Source organism: Vespa crabro, chromosome 5 (genome assembly GCF_910589235.1).
Source record: "Vespa crabro chromosome 5, iyVesCrab1.2, whole genome shotgun sequence".
Lineage (NCBI taxonomy): Eukaryota > Metazoa > Arthropoda > Insecta > Hymenoptera > Vespidae > Vespa > Vespa crabro.
The window spans coordinates 8,099,418-8,120,388 of record NC_060959.1 but is presented as its reverse complement, the minus strand read 5'-3'; the positions used below and the strand labels follow the sequence as shown (position 1 = coordinate 8,120,388).

The 20,971-nt window shown below is 36.1% G+C and overlaps 1 protein-coding gene across 3 annotated transcripts in view; it reads right to left on the bottom strand.

Moving 5' to 3' along the window:
* Window positions 1-20,971, bottom strand: part of LOC124424425 (calmodulin-binding transcription activator 2-like) — a 50,593-nt gene that overhangs the window by 23,904 nt on the left and 5,718 nt on the right. For all 3 annotated transcript variants that reach the window (XM_046963458.1, XM_046963459.1, XM_046963460.1), the window contains exons 2-3: window positions 7,088-7,692; window positions 6,540-6,924 (exon numbers count right to left, since the gene is read on the bottom strand). In XM_046963458.1, the coding sequence (XP_046819414.1) occupies window positions 6,540-6,924; window positions 7,088-7,393 (691 nt within the window). In that variant the 5' untranslated portion in view covers window positions 7,394-7,692. The remainder of the gene's footprint in view (window positions 1-6,539; window positions 6,925-7,087; window positions 7,693-20,971) is intronic.

Sequence of the window (20,971 nt, the reverse complement as noted above, 5' to 3'; positions counted from 1 at the left end):
TCTCCCTCTTTCTCTCTCCTCTCCGCCACGGTGTTAACAGTATCCCACCACTCCGTTCGCTTGCTCGCCGTTCGCTCAGCTATCCCCACCCGTATGTGTAGAGCGCAGTAGTAGCAGCGATTCGGTCGGTTGGTCGGTCAGACTTCCGAGGCTCGGCTACGGGCCCTGGCCGAGGAGCTTCCCCCACCAGCTCTCTCTCTTTCTCTCTCTCTCTCTCTCTCTCTCTCTCTCGAGCCACCCTCTTTCGATTCACCCTCTCGACCCACCCTCTCACCGAGCCAACGTTATCCTGCACTCTGCCACGAGCGGCAAAGCAGCAGCACCACCAGCATCACCACCACCGACATAGAAACGACGCCGCGATATGCCGGCTCTCTGGTTGAAAACTCGCTCGAGTTGTAAATTAAGGATTACCGAGAATGCAAATTATCCGCCAAGCTAGAGGCTACGAAACCCTGTGGGATCATACTCTCCTCCTCCTCCTCCTCCTTCTATTCCTCTTTCTCCTCCACCTCTTCTTCGCGTTCGTGCTCCTCGAAATAAAACGTCGCGTCGAACCTTACAACAACCCCTTGGCGAGCGATAATCATTCGCTATACTCGCGCGCTAATACTTACCGGCTCTTTCGACTCGAGACCGTACAACTTTGATAACCCTTATACCTTCCCGTAGTTTCTCCTCCGTGAAAATAATGTTAGCGAGAAGGTTACATCGAGGACGAAATTCGTTCGTGCCGTTCGAAACCGTACCGGCCTTGCACGTACTTTCCGGTACCGCTCTCGCTCTTTCTCCCTCCTAACAGTGGTAGTTCGATAATCTTGGGCTTCTCTCTCTCTCTCTCTCTCTCTCGCTATTTTTTTTTCTTCTCTTTTTTTCCGCAACCAATATTATATTTCATACTGATTCGTACACGAAACGTTATTCATCCGGGATAGTATCTATCGGTATAAATCGACTAAATCCTTTCCAACGAAAATTCCATCTCGTTTTACACGTTGTATACCTTCCTATACATATGTGCGATAACGATCGTGCTCTTCCTCCGGTCGCAACGGCTTTACAACGTCCAACACTTGTAAATCAAAAGGAAAATGCGCGATCGTAAACCTTATTCCGCGTTCGTCAAAAGGGCACGTCTCGTACACTTCCGTGCGACGTCCGGTCGCAAAATTATTCGAATATATTACGAGTTCAAAAAAAGAACGAAAACGAAGGGAGGTATAAAGTTCGAGGTAGAGGAAACGAAAAAAAAAAAAAAAAAAGAAAAAAAAGGGGGTCGCAATAAAAAGTTTCTTCAAAACGTGAAACGCGATGGAAATAGTTTTCTTATTGCGTAATAGAAACGGTAGTACTGGATGCACGATTTCCCTCTTGGTAGTCGCCTAAACCATATTCCACTCACAGCCTACGACGTGAAGGAAAGGGGTTGCAAAAAAAGAGGAAAGAAGAGTAAAAGAAAAAGAGAGACAGAAAGAGAGAAAAAGAGAGAGAGAGAAAAGGAAACAGAGTGCCCAGCAGGTTCGCACCTACACACAAGAAATGCGCATTCGTGCCGCAAGAGACGCTGAGGTACGCTTGCAGACTCATAGAACTACCTCTCCTGTCCTATCCTTACATGTAAGCGACATATACACATACACATAAACATACACAAACATAGAAACACGGGATACGCGCACAGAGAAGTCGGTGCATGACACAGCATACATCGAATTCTCGCAGAAGGTTCGTGTCGAATTTTAATGGAGGTGCCGCCATCTTCTAGTGACCCCTGGAACCAGTCTCCTTCCTGGTCTATAGATATCAGCAAAAAATATATATATATATATATATATATATATATATACATAGAGAGAGAACGGAGAGAAAGAGAGAGAGAGAGAAGAGAGGGTGGTTGGTAAAAATCACTCGAGCTTGCGCTCCAGACTCTTTCTCGCTCCAACCTCCCCATCCCTCTCTATTCCGTATCGCGAATCTGATTAATGGCCGGATTCATGGGCACGTATTTATATGGATTTAAGCGCTGCCTAGATATAAGTACACTATACCACGTGTGCCAACGTTAACGTGTGAAGAGGACTGTACACGAAAACGATGCATATGTCGTTGTCGTCCCGCACGAATACTACTACCACCACCATCATCATCACCACCATCACCCCTCACTATTACTAATTCCTCCAGCGATTCGAGCGTGTCCAACCTCATGGTGAACTCTCGAAGCTTTCCTCGCACAGCCTCATAATTTAGCCCCTAGGTCATAATCGAGAGCGGATAACTCCAGGCGAATTTTCGTTCGAAAATGAAATGACCCTTCGTACGATGATTAACTTCAAAAGATTAATATCGACGATCGTACCAATGTCAAACAATGACTTTACTCTGGAGCAAATTGATTTCTTTGGATATCCAGACGTTTTTTCTCGAAAAGATTTTATTCGAGTAAATCGTACGATGTTATCTTAATCCGATTAACGAATACCAAATATTATATTGAAAATGTTATCGTAAAAGTTTTTTCATCTCGGTCGATGAATCAAGAAAAGAAAAGAGAAAAAAAATGAAAGATCTCTCACTTTCTTCTTTTTTTAAAAGAGTTAATCGCGAAACGTAGATATACGAAAAAGGGGGTCTGTAATCGTTCATGCTTATACATTATGATATCGAAGACCGATGATGGAGAAGGAAGATTAGAGATCGGGTACAAAAGGGAATCCAATAGCGAGCACGTTCGCTTGGTGTGTTCTAATTACTCGACGTTCCTGCGGTGACATCAGACACATCGACCGAATCGTGAGCCTCGAAATTAGCCTATTGATTTGAAAACGGCGTACGTTAATGGAAAAGGATAGAAAATGTTCTGACTCTGATCGATGAGTATCTCTTTGATTGACGAGGGTTTCCTCTGCAACGTCGGCAAAGATTCGTAGAAAAGGAGACAACCGGAGACAACGGCTGACGATATAGAAAATCCGTGCCCAGAAAGCAAAAGTCTGTGAGTTAGTTTGTGAAAACGAACTACGGACGATCGACGATAACGAGCTCTGTTCGTAAAAGATAACAAATGAAGATGCTTCCTGTTGGTTGATTGGTCAATGTTAACGTGAAAACTCAGTAACGATTATTTCATTCTATGAGAGTTCTAATTGTAATGATTACTATCGATCCCGATGTAGTTAAAGACGCACGTGACTTGACCTTTCATTTACAATCTTCCCAACGAGAAAAGGAACGAAACTACTACTACTACTACTACTACTACTAATACTACTACTACTACTACTACTGTTACTACTACTATTGCTACTACTACTGCTATTACTATTAATGCTACTACTACTACTGCTATTACTTCGAGATAGGAATTTTCTACGGGATCGATAGGCTCGACTAAATTAGGATAAAACTGAGCCAACAAAGCTACCGATAACATGCTACCGAGGATAAACGAGCTGGAATTTAGAGTCCTTACTCCATAATATTCATTATCTCGTAGTTCATGATCGTAGGCAGGTTTGTATAATCCGAGGATCAAGAGGGTATTATCCACTTTCACGCGTGTACAGTCGCGATGCATCGCCGTTATGTTATGCAGAGACAGATAGAGAGAGAAAGAGACAAAGAGAGAGAGAGAGAGAGAGAGAGAGAAAGAAAGAGTAGAAGACAGGTAGAAAGGGGAAGAGGTCGCCATCGTACATTCGCTAACCGGGCAGGCGCGAGGTGATCAATTACGTAACTTGATAAAAGTGGGTCACGTGTCAAAGTGCGGAGCCATCCCCAAAGTGTCCAACTTTTTTGGTATAAGCTCGTAAATTACCAGTCAGCTAGCAAGCTAGAGCTAGCTACTGCTACTACCGCTTTGCTTTAAATAGAACGTTGGCAAAGACTCGTGTCCAACTACCTCTCGCGTCTTCCTCGTTTGCCCCGTCCCTTTTGTATTCTCTTACTACTATCTCTATCTATCTCTCTTTATCTTTCTTTTCTTTCCCTCTTTCTTTCTTTCTTTGCCCTTGCGAGTCTCACGGTCTCGTACAAGATCTGGGAAGGAAAGAGAAGGAGTGTGGGGAGGGGGGGGTGGACTCCATATATAGACATACATACACACATCTCTTTCTCTCTCTCTCTATGCTACATAGAACGAGGACAAAGTTAACTGGACACGTAAGCTGACTGGTGGTCGTTAGTCGTTGGTGATACTTCCTTCTTCTAAGTAGAAAGCGAGAAGGACGAAGAAAGGAGGGTCAGAGTAAATAAGACGGTTTGTTCTGGCGGGAGAAAGAGAAAGAAGAAGAAGAGAAGAGGAAGACAGACAGATAGAGAGAGAGAGAGAGAGAGAGAGAGGGTGAGTGTCACGGTAGGTGGGCTAAGACAATCGATAAGATTGCTGCCGGGTCCGGAGAAGCTCGACCTCGTATTCATCAGGCTACTTTAGCGCTTCTCGCTTTGGAGCTTCGAGTTTTGGAACTAAGTTACGACGATCGTCATCCACAGTATACAAATTAGAATTGTACACACGCTAAGGGGAGAGAAAGATAAATGAGAGAAAGAGATAGAGAGAGAGAGAGAGAGAGAGAGAGAAAGAGAGAGAGAAAGGGTGTGATGGAGAAAGTACTGAAAATCCTGGTGGGATAAGATAGGTAGACTCCAAAGGATAGAAGCCGGAAGGAAAACGGTGAGATCCTTCGTAACGTGCAAGCAAAGGGGTGGAAAGAAGTAGGGAAGCTCGTGTCTCCAGGGGTCGATACCCAGTCCAGTCAGCAGCGATCGGATAGGTCAGAATAGAAAGGGGATATGGTAGGATACCGTGGATATATAAGACACGTATATAAGCGAACCTCGAAAGCACAGGTCGAACGGGGTGCACAGAATCGCCGCTCTGGCGGATATTGCCGGAACTACGAATTAACCCTTCACGCCATTTACCCGCTAGAGAGCACCCCATCGTACCTCGTAAACGGAAACTCTAAAAGGGTTGATTTCTATTTTTACCGGGAGGAGCGAAAAATCGTGTCGATAAGGAAGTTCACCTGTCTTCCGTAATCACCTGAATTTCTGATTGCTTCTAAACGATTTTTAACAACGGACTATATATTTTCGTTTAAAAATAACTCCGTTAAGAGACCAACATTCGCTCCTTATATTAGTCGATTTAATTTTTATGGAGATGTATCGCATATGTAAGGGGATATGGTGGGGGAAGAAAAAATAAAGAAGATGAACACAATAAAAAATTTTTCTTCGTTAAAATAACTAATAAGAGGCTGATAACTTTATTAAAGGTCAAAACCAATTTGTGAAATTATTCGGGCGAGAAAAAAGGTGGAAATGTAACAACAGATTTTAATCTTCCAATCGACTTCCAATCACAATAATATTCCTTGATAAGAGTCGTCTTTCGAATACTATCAATTATATTATTTTACAATACGATAATAAAGAAAAGGGAAGAGAGAAAGAGAGAAAGAAAGAGAGAGAGAGAGAGAGATATTTATTAATTAATATTAAAGTCGCATTTGATATCGATTATACAAAAGATAACAAAGTATATGTAGTCGCTTTTCTTAATTTATCTTCTTCATTAATGCACGACTAGTAAATAACTCTTTTCTTTTCTCTCTTTTCGTTTTTCTTTTGCTTCTTTTTTTTTTTTGTTTGATCATAAAAAATCCGCAAACTTGGCAATTTTAGTCTCTCTCTCATCTTAATACATAATGTATACATATATCATCACTAACGTCACGCGTACTTTTACATCGCGTGCTGGCATTGGGCTGGTCTTCACATCGATTTACATTCTTAATTAATCTTCAAACTCATAAGAGCACCGACGACAATGACTTTATGGATAAACATAAACGCGATTGTGCAGGGTAGGTAGGTAGATACGTAGGTAGGTAGATAGGAAGGTAGATACACATAACGTGCAGTCGATATTTTTAAAGTACATTGTCATCGTGGATGTTGTATATTTTCGAGTCTTCATCGCTGTCCTGTAAACGTCACGTAAACACGCCTTAACGGTCTGTCACGAAATACAATTGCCAGAAACCATTATTACGAGATTTCGTCATACGTCCAGAGCAATGGCAATATCAAAAATTGTCATACGATTCGTATAATTCCAAAACGTGTATACGTAAACAAGAACTTTGTGTATCTATCACTTTCCATAAACAAGATCTACAAATATATTCTTTATTTACGCGAAAGAGATAAATCTTCTGAAAGAAATCCATTTGTCATTTTTAACGATATTACTAATCGATATGAGAAAACAACGAGAACGTACTACGAATTTATAAGGTCAAATGAAAAAGATATCATATCTCTCTCTCTCTCTCTCTCTCTCTCTCTCTCTGTGTATCTTTTCCTTCCTTCCTTTTAAAAAATACCTAATTCCATTACAATGCGATCATAGAAAAAAGATCGATCATTTCCTCGGCATTTCATCGTAAGTAGATAGAGAAAAGGTTAAATAATTTACAAGAAAATCGTCCGCTTTGTCGGAGGCAAAGGTGAGTAATGGCGGAAATACTCACCGGAGATGGGATCCGCGCCATCGAACTTCCTCTCTATAGCTATGCTCTCGTGAACGACATCCTTGCTAGTTCTTGGACGACATCCAGAGTTCGATTCTCCGGCGGCAGCAGCAGCGGCGGCGGCGGCGGCGGCGGCAGCAGCAACAACAGCAGCAGCAGAAGAAGGACCACCAACACCACCACCACCACCACCACCACCGACGACGATTCCTTCCTGATTCTTATGATCATTCCGAAGGTGATCATTCCTTTCAGCCGACTTGGACACATTGCCGAGCCCAACAGTTCCCGATGTTTTACAATTGATACCACCAGTAGAGTTGCCATTGATGTTGGCATTCACATTGATATTACCGTTCCCATTATGAGACGTATTATCGTCGACCTATAACATATCCAATGTATACACAACAATAATCTATGTATCATCAATCGTCAACAATAAAAACTGGCTGAAAGATGATAAAAAGAAAAAAAAAAGAAATAAATAAATTAGTAAATGTAAACTTTGATATTTGGTTAATCTTATGTATATCTCAATGACTCACCGATGTTGTCATGCACGTGGTAGAAGAACGAACGACAACAATACGATTTTGATTGTGGTCATTAGATGCATTCGAAGAGACGGCAACGTGATTGGCAAGAGTATGAGTCTCGTGACCATTGTTATTCGGTGATAAATTTGAGTTGTTAACTCCTGTGATACCACCTCCGCCACCACCGCCGCCGTTGCCGCCACCACCACCACCACCACTACCACCACCACCACCACCACCACCGGCACCACTCAAAGAAGTCTGCCTGATCACCAGAACGCTGCCTGCCGGCTCTAAGACCACGACTTGTCTCATCCTCGGATGATCCAAACCTTTATAAATCCTTATTTCTCGTTCTGATTATGTTTTTTTTTTTTTTTTTTTTTTTTGAATTTTTCCTAGGGAACTCTCCTTCTAACCTTCTCCTTATCCTTATCCTTATCCTTAATCCTTAATCCTTAAATCCTTCTTCACCTTCTATCAACCACTTCTATCTCTTCCCCTTTTTTTCCTCTTTCTCGTATGTTCGTCCAGATAACCGATGGAAAACTCCTTCAATGATGCCCCACCACCGCTTTTTAAAGCACCCTCCCGATCGTTGCCACCTGCTTCTCCTGCAAATATGTACATGTGGCACACATCGAAATGAGGAATATTAAAGCTGTCGTTTTAAAAGGTGATCCTATATCGGTATCTTCATCCGATCGACTGAAAGCCCTCATATTTTTTCTATATATCCGTCTCTCTCTCTCTCTCTCTCTCTCTCACTCTCTCTCTCACTCTCTCTCTCTCTTTCCTTTTCTCTATCACTTTAATTCCCACTCTATCTACCTCTTCCTTCTTACCTTCACACTCGTTCACGTGGCTTCCTATAAGAGAGAAATCGATAAGATTATTCTATCGACCAGCTGACCGACACGTTCACCAAGTCGAGTCGTCTATCCTTCCCTTTCTATAAAGTCGAATTTTTTTTACTTTTTCATTAACGATATCAACGATGTCCGATACATATCTACATGTATATGTAGATATATGTATTTTTAAATGTACTATCGCTAATTGAAATCTTCCTAAACTGGTAACACAATTTCAATTTCCATTTGTGGATTGCTTACGATGTTACAAACGTACTTACTCATAAATTTGCATTTATCAAGAATTACTCGACGACCCGCTGACACGTTTCCACATGGGACAGGAAACTACGTTCGTCCATTGGGAAAACTTAGACGTACTAAGATTTACCGTTCTAAGACGGAACTCTTCTAATTGACTTTATTGCGCAAACTTTATTTTTGTTCGAATCGTTTAATTGGATTAAATAAATTACACTACGAACGTATATATCACGAATGTAGATATATATATATATATATATATATATATATATATATATATATATATATATTCGATAAACGTATGACAATCTCGTTTCTAATTTTCAAATAAATTATAATACATTTTTCTTCTATCTTTATCTTTTTTCTTTTTTTCTTTTCCTTTTTCTTTTTTAATATTCATACATATGAATATAAACAAGGTTCAACATTTTTTTATAAGTTCACGTTCGTACTCGTAAAAATTGATATTATAAAGTTTGAATTTAAGTTTTGACCGGTGTAAACCACGAACGTAAATGTACAAATGTTTGAAACGATACCGTAAATGACTATGAACGACATACATACATACGTGAGAGTACCAATCCTACATGATAACGATCGAAATGCATATTGTAGACAAGATTCAAGTATAGAAAGGGTTAATAAAAATTCATGCCATACGAGAAGATCGGGGGAAAATTACAAAATTCCTAGTGACCAACGGACCGTTACGAGTGAAGAAAGGCGATAGGGGGGAGGTGGGTGGACGGGCGGGAGAGTGGGTTACGTAAAAGCAATATTCGCTCGGCGTTCCATCAGGCGTTTATTATCAAAAATAAATCTCGTGTCTCGCGTCAGGAAACTATTACGACGTGAACGACGTTGTTGGTCAGAGAAAATCCGTAGGGAAAAATTTTTATCATCGTTTTTGTGTTTCTTCTTTCCTTTTTTATCCTGTTTCCTTTCTCTCTTTCTTTTTTCTTGTTTTGTTCTTTTTTTTTTTATTTTATTTTATTTTATTTTCCACTTTGTTCATCTCTGTCAAAAGAAATAACGTAGCTAAGAGAATGAGAGAGAGAGAGAGAGAGGGAGAAGGGAGGAGGGGGAGAGAGATTGGAACGATCGTTAAAATTCCATCTCGAACATCAAAAAGTTAAGGGTGTATGCGAACGTTTTGCGCTGCGCAACCGAGAATAAGCGATTTTGCTATGGGCGAATCTTTATTGTTAAATTTATAAACGTCACAAGAGATAGATAGATAGATAGATAGATAGATAGATAGGTAAAGAGAGAGAGAAAGAGAGAGAGAGAGAGAGAGAGAACTGGAGGATAAAGGAGCTTATAGGTTTTGTTTTGGCTCGTTCCGAAGGCAGGTGGCCAACGTACTACGTGGCCCAATCTCCTCGCAGTTTCTTCGAGACAGGAAATAAGATCTCAGCTACGAACAATGCTGCTAAAAAGTCGAATCCATCTCATCCTATCCCCGCTCCATACTCTCTATTTCCTTCTCCCTATCTCTCTTTCCCTCTCTCTCTCTTTCTCTCTCTATCTTTTTTATTTCTTTCTGTCTTTTTTTCTTCGTCGAGCCTGTAACAGGTCCAACAAAGTCTTGCCAATTTTTGGCCAACGACTGGACGGGTACGAAAGGGAATTCCATGAAGAAGAAAAGAAAACAAAAAAGAAAATAAAGAAAAAAAAGAAAGAGAAAAAAAAAGAAAGAAATAAAAGAGAAAGAATAAGAAAGAGATGCATCGATTGGTTTTCAAACGGACTTATCGGCCAAGGAGGTCGACTTTCAAGGCCATCCGATCGTGGAATAGAATTAGCTTCTTGAAAATGGGCTTCTCTTGCCTACTTCAACGACGACATAGATTCACATCTTGGAACGGCTAATCCCGTTAAAAAGGATGCACTTACCGAGCTCGGATAAGCATGAACTCCGATATCGCTTAGAAACGGAAGATACCGCACGAACTTACTTCGTACTTTTCTAATCCCCCCGTTTAAAGCTCTAAGTCTTATTCCTTTATCTTTTTATCATAGAAGAACACAAGCGAGTTCATCACGAAATTATCTTACGTACAATTTCCATCTCGTTAATCAATAATAATTGTTCGTTCGATCGAATTGCAATTATGTATTTAATATATATTTCCTTGATTATCGCCATAATTGAAAGTTGTCGGAAAAATCGATATAAAAAAAAAAAAGGAGAAAAAAGAAAAAGAGAGAGAGAGAGAGAGAGAGAGAGAGAGAGAGAGAACAAAAAAAAAGAATCGTTACAACGAAACGAAAATATCTCTGTTAAATTCTAAATGCCTCTACATGTTCCCTACGTTAAACTTGAAATTACTTTATGACGATAATTAACTTAAATACCCAATTCTATCAACGTTACTAATAACCTTCCTCATCAAACATCCTATTTCCGTCATTTAAATCGTCGACAGATATTAATTTCTCCAATTACGACGAAATCAAATATATACAGGGTATATACATATCGTAGAATTTTACTAGTCAATGAAATATCATTAAGAGGGAAAGAGAAAGAGAAAGAGAGAGAGAGAGAGAGAGAGAGACAGAAAATACAAAATAGAATATAATTTTTTCCATTCGAAAATAGATTTTCGTACGTAAGTTCTTTATTACTTTAATATCCTTATTTTCTATAATAATTGTATAAACGCATTTAAAGGTTTAAGAAGTTTCATTATAAATGAAAGATATTGAACTTTTTATTTTCTATCGAATAAAATCTAATAAGATTTTCATTTTATATATATATATATACATATATATAAAATTGTGAACGAAGCCGTCGGATATCTGAAAATTACACACGACCGCAAATTACCTTCGTAAGAAAATTGTCATTGATTATTTCGAGTGCTCGTTCCATGATGATTTCGTCGACTAAAACTATTAAACAATTTAATAAAGAGTCCAAACAATGATGTTAGCCAACGAATGAGTCAACTTTCTCCCTCCTCCTTCTATTCTTCGATCTCTTCTTCCATCTCTATCCTCATATCCTCTTTCCTCCTTTTTTCCCATTCTCATAATTCCAATTTTAATAACGAAATGAATAGACCAGAGAGAAGATAAATATAAAATTTTCGCGATAGTCGAAACGAAGGACAAGAACTATCCTTGCAGAGTCCTTCGTTTCCCTTCCGTGCTACGCTTCTAACGTCGCGATTTACCTTCGGGGCGGACTCATCTGCTCCTCTCGGAAAGGAGCTGACCCACTTTCCATCTCTCTCTTTCTCTCTCTCTCTCTCTCTCTCTCTCTATCTCTCTCTCTATCTCTCTCTCTTTCTGTCTATACGAGTACGAGCCGACTATTCCTGGGGAACACGATTTGAGGGCATAAATTTTAAAAAAGGGCCCTTTTTCTCGGCGTTGCCTTTTAAATGATTTAAAGTCATGGACACACGCCCTTCACATTCTTTCTTTTTTTTCCGCTTTTCTTTCCTCAGTGCCACACGTTTTGTCCTCAGCCATCTCTCTTTCTATCTATCCATCCATCCATCCATCTATCCATCTATCTGTCTGTGTCTCTCTCTTTCTCTCTCTCTCTCTCCCTTTCTATCTATCTATCTATCTATCTACCTCTCTTTTTCTTTCTCACCACTTTTCACTCTTTCGACGCAAATGAATCGCAAGCTCTAGGCTGTGTGGCATTCTTCCAAGTGGGAAGTGTATTGTTAAACGTCTTTTATATTATAAACGTCCCATCCATGCAACGCGCGACGATGCACGCGTATGTAATAACATAGGCACACACACACACACACACACACACATAATGTATATACATACATATCTATATCTATATGTAGTACACGCACGTGCATTGGATACACACAACGCATATATTAAATTTATATGTAATGTATAAACAGATACATAGGCATACATACATACGTACGTACATATATATATATATATATATATATATATATATATATATATATATAAGTATATACATCCTATATGCACGACGACATCTCTTTTAAAGCTTTTACGGTACAACGGAGCTTTACCTACTTCCCTTTGTTAACTTTTTCATTCTTGTGAGCGATATAAACTTCCCCCTTCGTCCACGACTGAGAGTCCACGTTCCGCTCACGTTATAACGCGTATAGTTACGTATTATACATATCTACCACCGTGAACGTGCGCTTGCGAAACTTACTCGACCATGTTAATTATTCATTGATCAATCTATGCCAAGATATATTTTTTGCCGGGAAAATACCATTTTTCGTTCTCTTTTCTCTCTCTCCCTCTCTTTTTCTCTCTCTCATTTTCTTTCTTTTTTTTTTCTCATTAGTACACTTAAACTATTCGAAAAATTCATTTCTTTCTTCTTCTTCCCTAACTTGAATTATTACAAGCGAATGAATATTTCAATAATTCTTAATCGTTTTTAATTGCAACATGAAATCATTTACCTCGTTTATCATTAAAATGTTTTACTTCCTTAATGAAAGGGGAAGTTCATTTTTAACAAAAATTCGCTAATCTAAGCGATTATCTTATTCGGTGAAAAGTTTCAAAGATCGTTCCGCATCGTCTTTCTTTTTCTTTTTTTTTTCCTTCTTTTTTTCCTTCTTCTTTTTCTTCTTTCTTTTTTTTTTTTTTTTTTTAGTAATAGAGTCAAAGAAAGTTTTCTCTTTTCAGACCAAGTATGAACTTCGAAATCGTGCTAAATTGTACTCTCGTTGAGAGCACAGTTTCCGCCAAGAGAGCGAAGGATATACGCATATCTCGATGATAGTTAAGATTATCGCGTGTCTAATAGTTGGATAGTTTTATACAAAAAAGTCTATTCTAGTGTCTCTCTTTCTCGTTCTCTCTTTCTCTCTACAAAATCGTAATATATTTTTAACAAAAGATTTAAATTATATCATTAGATCTATAGATATATCAGAGATATATTAGATTAAATTCACATGTTATACAGTTTATAAAAAAAAAAAAAAAGAAAAAAAAAGAAAAGAAAGAAAAACGATCTAATTAATGAATTGCATAATTGCATGCGTGGAAAAAAAATATTATATTATAAAAGTCAATGCGAGATGTAACGATCGTCTGACAATTAATCCCCGAAGCATTATTTTCGTTGTTAAATTTTTTTCTTTATTCCTAATGAATCAAAATTCGTGATTATTCTTTCTTTTTTTTTTCCGAAGTCGAAGCAAGTCGAAGGTTTCAAAAAAAAAAAGAAAAAAAAAGAAAGAAAAAAGAAGCCTTCCCAAGAGAAAAGCCGGGCATTGGCTTGGCCGGCATGTCGGTGCTTATAATCCAATGGCCTTGAGCCTGGCAACGGGCGATATCTCGGAACTTCTGGAGGCCCCGAAAACTGGCTGTTGAAAAGAGACGTTGAAAAATACGCAAGAGCGAAAAAAACAAAATGCAACCCCATTCAGATGCGCCACTTTTCCCTCGTTTTTACATTTCTTTTTTCTTTTTTTTCTTCTCTCTCTCTTCCTCTCTCGCCCTTTCTGTTTTCCTTCTTTTACTATTACCAACACTACTATAGTTTTCCCTTACCCTTTCTCTTTCTCTCTCTCTCTCTCTCTCTCTCTCTCTCTCTCTCTCTTTCTCTCTCTCTTTTTCTATTTACGATAAAGCTTCAGTAAAATTTTTCTAGAAAAACGATTCTAGGATATTTTTAGGGCCAAGTACGCATTTATAGTGATGAGATTGAAAAAATCTGTTTTTCTTTCTCTCTTATTCTTTCTTTCTCCCATTTTCTCTCCCTCTCTCTCTCTCTCTCTCTCTCTCTCTCTCTCTCTCTCTCTCTCTCTCTTTGTCCCTCTCTGTTTCTCTGTCTCTCTCGTTCGTATAAATCTTTGTCGAGGATGCAGAACGGGATTTCGAACGTCGCTCCGCTCGGAGGACGATATTTCACCGGGACGCGCATAATCCCGCTTGATTTCAATAACTTATAATTTCGAAAGCTAAAAGAGAACGTTTTGCGATCCGTTGAAAAATGGAGTGCAATGAAGAGAGAAAGGGAGAGAGAAAGGGTAAGAGAAAAAGAGAAAGAGGGAAAGAGATGAAGGGAGGAACAGTAGGGTGGAAAATACGTTCACTGATATTACGATCGATCTCGTTTCACTATTCGATGACGGACGGCCATTCGATAAATCACAATTTCGCTTTGCTAAGAAATGTAAATGATGCATCGTTCAAAAAAAGACTTTGAATTTCAAATATAAAAGAGAAAGAGAGAAATGAAAAGAAAGAGAAAAAGAAAGAGAGAGAGAGAGAGAGAGAGGCTCGGAACCTTATTATGCACCGAACGAGTCCGAGTGCAGAAGCGTGTGTTCACGAATCACAAGCTTAAATTGTAAAGCTCGTATATTCGTTACTTTATTTGTTTATCGTCCTTCCTTAAAAAGAAAGAACGCGCGTATATGTATATGCATGTGTATATGTATATACATGTTTATATAAACGAAAGAAAGAACGAGAGAGAGAGAGAGAGAGAGAAAGAGAGAGAGGGAAAATCGGTGACCCACTTTTTCGCGACAACGACGCTAGTCGCAAGAAAATATACATAAAAGGAACACGCTCGTTCGAAAGGGTCCGCAACGGACATGAATTTTCGAAGGAACTTCTCGTCATGCATTTTCGAAAAGGATTTCGTATATCTACATGTTTACGCGTTCGAACGATTTTTCCTTTAGGTACTAGATAGAACATTTTCAAGATAAGAGGGAAACGTGATCTCTTGCGTATAATGCAAATAAACGACAAATTTTATATCCATCGTTTTAACTATATATAAGTAAATAAGACTTTTCATTTTTCAAAATGATCTTTGCAAAATTATTTCTTTATCCTTGATAATAAGTGATATCACACATACATACACACACACACACACATACAGGGAGATACATACAGAGTTACATTCTTACTAAATATCCCGATGTTTATGTACATATGTACATATGTGCATACAGTTTCATTTTCTTATCATTTGAATATCTCTATGTTTATATTTCCAAGTTGAAAGAAAATGTTTCTCTCTCTCTCTCTCTCTCTCTCTCTCTCTCTCTCTCTCTCTCTCTCTCTCTCTCTCTCTCTCTCTCTCTCTCTCTCTCTCTCTCTCTCTCTCTCTCTTTTCCCTCATATTAGTTCTCATTTTTTTTCTTTTTCAATAAATTTCTCGCGATATAATATTTCATTTGAACGATATTACTTCAACTAGAAACTTAAATAGACATCGTTTAAAAACTAACCGAGTAACTTTCGAAATGATCTTTTCAAAGAATAAGAAAGAAGATTCTCGGTCAAAAGATACATATACATATACATATACATACAGAGAGATACTTCGGGCAACCCCGAAAACTCCTGTCTACGATCTTGTCGAGCATCACCAGAAGAAGTAGACTTTTTTGCTTACGTTTCTTACAACGACCACGATGGTCCTGTTTACATCCTGTATCTTCAATAACGCAAGAGAAGATCCCTTTTCGCGCTTTTATCGAGCAATATTTCTATCCTCTCGAATTTCTTTCTTATTTCCTTCGTATCGTATGTGCCGACTTTGATATAAATTTTCCCCTACGACTTTTTTCCACCAATTGTGAAAATGTCCTCCATTTAGAAGTGGTCTTGCACAACAACGTGAAAGTAGGTAATACACCTAACCAGAAAGAGGTTTAACTAGCGCAAGCGTGATTCGTGCTAATTCTACGATAATAATAAAATTAGCAAAGTAATAATCTCAAACTATGATAAGAATTGTAAATTGTATTCTTTCCTCTTTTTTTTTTTTTTTTTTTTCATTTTTTTTCCATAGATATGAGAAAGAGAGAGAGAGAGAGAGAGAGAGAGAGAGAGAGAGAGAGAGAGAAAGAGAGAGAGTGAAAAAGAAAATTGCAGTGTATGCAAATATACGTAGTATGTAACGATTGCATTGGTACATACATTCTTGCACGCACAGAAAATATTGAAAAGCCGACGTTGAAGGGAGAGGTTTGCTCTTATGCACTTTAACAAATAAACACGATACCTTGAGGAAAAATATTTTCTATGCTTTGATATTGTAGAATTTTATTTCTTTAAACATTGACTTTGTCCTCTCAATTAGAAAGCATATATTATCTTGTTAGACGTACATGTATATCATGTATGTCATTAAATTCAATAAAATGCAAAACGCAAAATTGTTCCATTTTTATCCGTTCATAATTTAAAAAAAAAAAAAAGAAAGAGATTTACATAGTATCTAATTTCATAGTACATACAACATACTCGTTGATATAAATATTTAGAAATGTAATATCGAATTGAAGGTTAATACGAGTATCGTTTCGTTAAATATACAATGCTTATGTAAATAAAATTTTTGTTATTTAACTTATATCATATAAACGTATCTATATTATTGATAATAGGAGAAAGAGAGCTCTGTTATGAAGTTCTATTAAGCGACTAAATAATCGTTAATCGATCGTATGTAATGTACGACTAATTAATTATCCAGAGCGTATAATTGATAACACACGTAAGTAGAAACGTGGATGACCATAGAGGTCGTCGATGATAGTACTGAGCCTCGTGTGTTCCTGAGTCTTTCGCGATTTCGACCCTCGCGCCCCCTCGGTATAATTATCTATGTTTAGTACCACGTGATTAGCAACGCAAGCTTCCATCTCATTGATCCAACCTACGTAGATATGTATGTATGTTTGTATATATATATATATATATATACGTATTAACATACACATGATCAAAGACACACACCTAATACGCCTCTATATCTATATATTTCTAACTTCACATATCTACATTCGTATGTTTATATATGAATATGTTTACATATACATCACCAAGAACACATGATTTCATATATTGTACATACATACATACATACATACATAATATATTACTAACTTCGGAAGATTGGAAATTCAAACTTCCTATCGCCTCGATATGGAATACTCGTAATACACAACAAAAAAAAAAAGAAAGAAAAAAAAAGAAAGAAAGAAAAAAAAAAGCAAAAATAACAAAGAAAAAGAAACAATCGATAATCGATGATCGGTCGTCGAGCGTTTATATTCGTCGTTTGGAGATAAACGCTCCGATGGACGATGATAAAAGAACGAAATAATATACACGAAAATACCGTTTATTCCTCACTTCTCTCTCTTTCTTTCTCTCTATTTATCTGTCTACCTATCTATCTATCTATCTTTCTCTTCCTCTCTTTCTCTCATTCATTTTTTTTCAACGAATAAAAATTTCAACAGGCTCTATCCTAACGTACTAATATCCTTGAAAAACTTGTGAAATAAAACGGTAATCGCGGTGTGTTCATGTTTTATCAAAATAACCACGTATGTATGTATGTATGTAATGATGTATGTATGTATGTATCTACGTACGTAAATATGTATCAAATTTATATTTGAAGCAATGATATCATGATACGTATCGCGATATTATTTTACTTTATTTATATTTAACGTATCGATGATAAAATAAATGTTACTATAAATATATTTTTGATAAAATCACACTTCGCGTATAATTATACAGTTATTATTAAAGAAAATTATTATTATTGTTATTATTATTATTATTATTATTATTATTATTATTATTATTATTATTATTATTATTATTATTATTATTATTATCATATAACTTAATTAAAATGGAATATATTATCAACGAAACGAAACTATAATCGATACAATTAATATTCACCAATTATTAGTCGAATAATTTTCTAGATAGAAGATCATCTATGAAGAAGTAGGGATAATTTGAATTATATATAAATAAATTAAATGAAAATGTATTTTTAAAAATTAAAAAAGAAATAATAAAAACGAGAGATAAAGGAATAAAGAAAGAGAAAGGCAGACAAAAAGAAAGAGAGAGAGAGAGAGGGAGAGAGAGAGAGAAGGATTAAAACGAAATATATTTCTACAAAAAGCAGATATTATTTCTTCGTTCGAAGCAATATTGCAAAAATCGATATCGTACTATCTTCCAATTTTGTAAGCCGGGAAAAGAGCACTCTCTCAAAGCGGGCTATTTTATTAGCGTTCTTCTAGTTCACGCATCCGTACATATACGGGGCTATAGAATCGCGTAGGTTTTACGATCGTCAAAGATATATTATACTCGGTGTACTCGACATACCACAGATGTGTATTCGATTGACATGACATAGTGTATTCTAAAATATGTAAAGTACGTATATATGTATATACAATAGATATGAAACATGAATTAGATTATTTTATTTTTAAATTTATAATCTATATAATCAATAAAATATCTATATACAAAAAAAAAAAAAAAACAAATAAAACATAACAAATTTAAACTCTATATCTTTTTCAAACGTTACAATTAATCTCTTTCTACTTTAATTTTGAGTATTCATTTTCCTTTCTTTTCTTTTTTTTTTTTTTTACAAATAACTCGAATTTTTTATCATAGTAAAAAAAGAAAAAAAAAAAAAAGAAAAACGGGAGAATTCACAATTGTACGACTGATAGAAAATATTACATTATAATATATATATATATATATATATATATATATATGACGTTTGTCACACATATCTCGAATAATACCTCCGGAACAAACAAGTTCTAGAGTTTCTCATTTCCCTTACGTCATTTTCGATGTTACGTACATAATACTTCCTACAAGATTATTTAATTAACTTTATCTTTTACGAGAGATAGAAAGAGAGAGAAAGAAAGAGAAAAAAAAGAAAGAGAGAAAAAGAGAGAGAGAGAGAGAGATAGAATGCATCGAAACGCTACGAAACAAATACCCAAATGGAGTTTCGTTGTTCGCCAAAATTTTAAAGTAAGAATCATCTGGTATAATGGGATTTTCTTATCATCCAATCTCAACGACACAGAGTTTTACAATACCAGATTTAAAATTTATTTCCTTTCATGAATAATAAGGAAAGCCTCGGGAAATTTTCTTTTAATGCAAGTAAATTTGTATATGCCGTAACCGTATATCGATAAAAATCATGTAAATATATTGTACATAAGGGGAAAAAAAAATTTGAAAGGTAACAAATTTTAACCGATCGAAAACATAAAAGAGAGAGAGAGAGAGAGAGAGAGAGAATCTCATTTTTGTTAAAAAAAAAAAAAAAAAAAAAAGAACAGTTAGCCATACTTACACGTGATCTCAATAAAATATTTTATATTATGTAAGATATAATAAACATTATATATTATATGAGACATAATTAATATTCTTTTTTTCTTCTTTTTTTTTTTTTTTTTTTTTGTAATATTTTCAGGTAATCGTATAAAATTCCGTAAGTGTGTAATCATCTAGCAAAACGTCTCTAACTGCAACACAAATCTACCAAAGGAAATTTATTAATTGCCATCACGTCGACTAACTATATATAAAAGTCCGTGTAATTAACGACCCTTAACAAAGATTCTTTTCGTCGTATATCTACCAATCGTAAAATAAAATATAGAGCGGAAAATAAATACTATTGCGATACAATGATATCGATATATATATATATATATATATATATATATATATATATATCGATCCTATTATTTAGTGAAAAGACACCCGTGAAAACTCAATCGAGTACGATCGAATGGATTTCTATTGGCAAACTCGTATCTAATCCTATCTAAATCTGATCGATGAATGAATAAGAATAGGAGATTGCTTCTCTCAATGCTATCTTGAATAAGCCTAAACAATTCACGTGAAACAAACCATAATATAGATGCATATCTATCAATGTATAGCAGATACATTGTACGTATACCCAGTTATATTTCTCAGAACTAACTACATAGAAATATCTTACGTAAGCACATTTATAAAATAATATTATATAAAGGCTATAAATATATATATATATATATATATATATATATATATATATTCCATGTATAATATTCTTTTTAATCAAATTATATTCTATAATATAAATCAAAGATTTATTTGAATCTTATGTCATATAAATCGTAGATTTATTTAAATCTTATATTTATATAAATCTTTGAATTATATTTAAAATATAAATTTAATACAATATATATATACACATACACACACACACATATATATATATATGTATATGAAAAATATATCGTAAGAAGGACCGGAATTGACTATGATTGTATTCAAATGTTAAGATCGACCAACTAGAATCACGAAGTTGAACTAAATTCGATGTAACAGCCGCAGACACACAGGTACCTATCCTTTGCACGAGAATGCACTGAGAATTCTATTATTATCGTCACACGTGCCCCCGTATCGGCAGATAACCGGCACACGTGCTCCGCTAACGTTTTCATACGTCAGCCAATATTCGTAGGCGTTTTTTAATAACTATATCGCTTAACTCTCTATCTCTCTTTCTCATCCTTTCCTCTCTGGCTTTCCTTCACTCACTCTCTTTCTTAATATAGGTATCTACATTTACCGTAAGTCGATATTAAACATCGATCTTTCTCTGCACCGAATTTATTCACTTGGACGATTTAGAAACAGCTTTGGAAGCCTTACAACGCTAATGGCTGACAATAAGAATCCTGGCGTCATCTTTCTTACACGTTTAATCGATAAGATTAAAAAAACAAAAAAAAAAAAAAAACAAAGAGAAAAGAAAAAAGAAGAAAAAAAAAAAGCTTTAAACGCATTCCTCAATGGAGACTTTATTTTGTATATAAAAATCTTTCGTTTTTTTTTCCTCTCTATTTCTTGGAGTATATTAAACAAAGAAAAG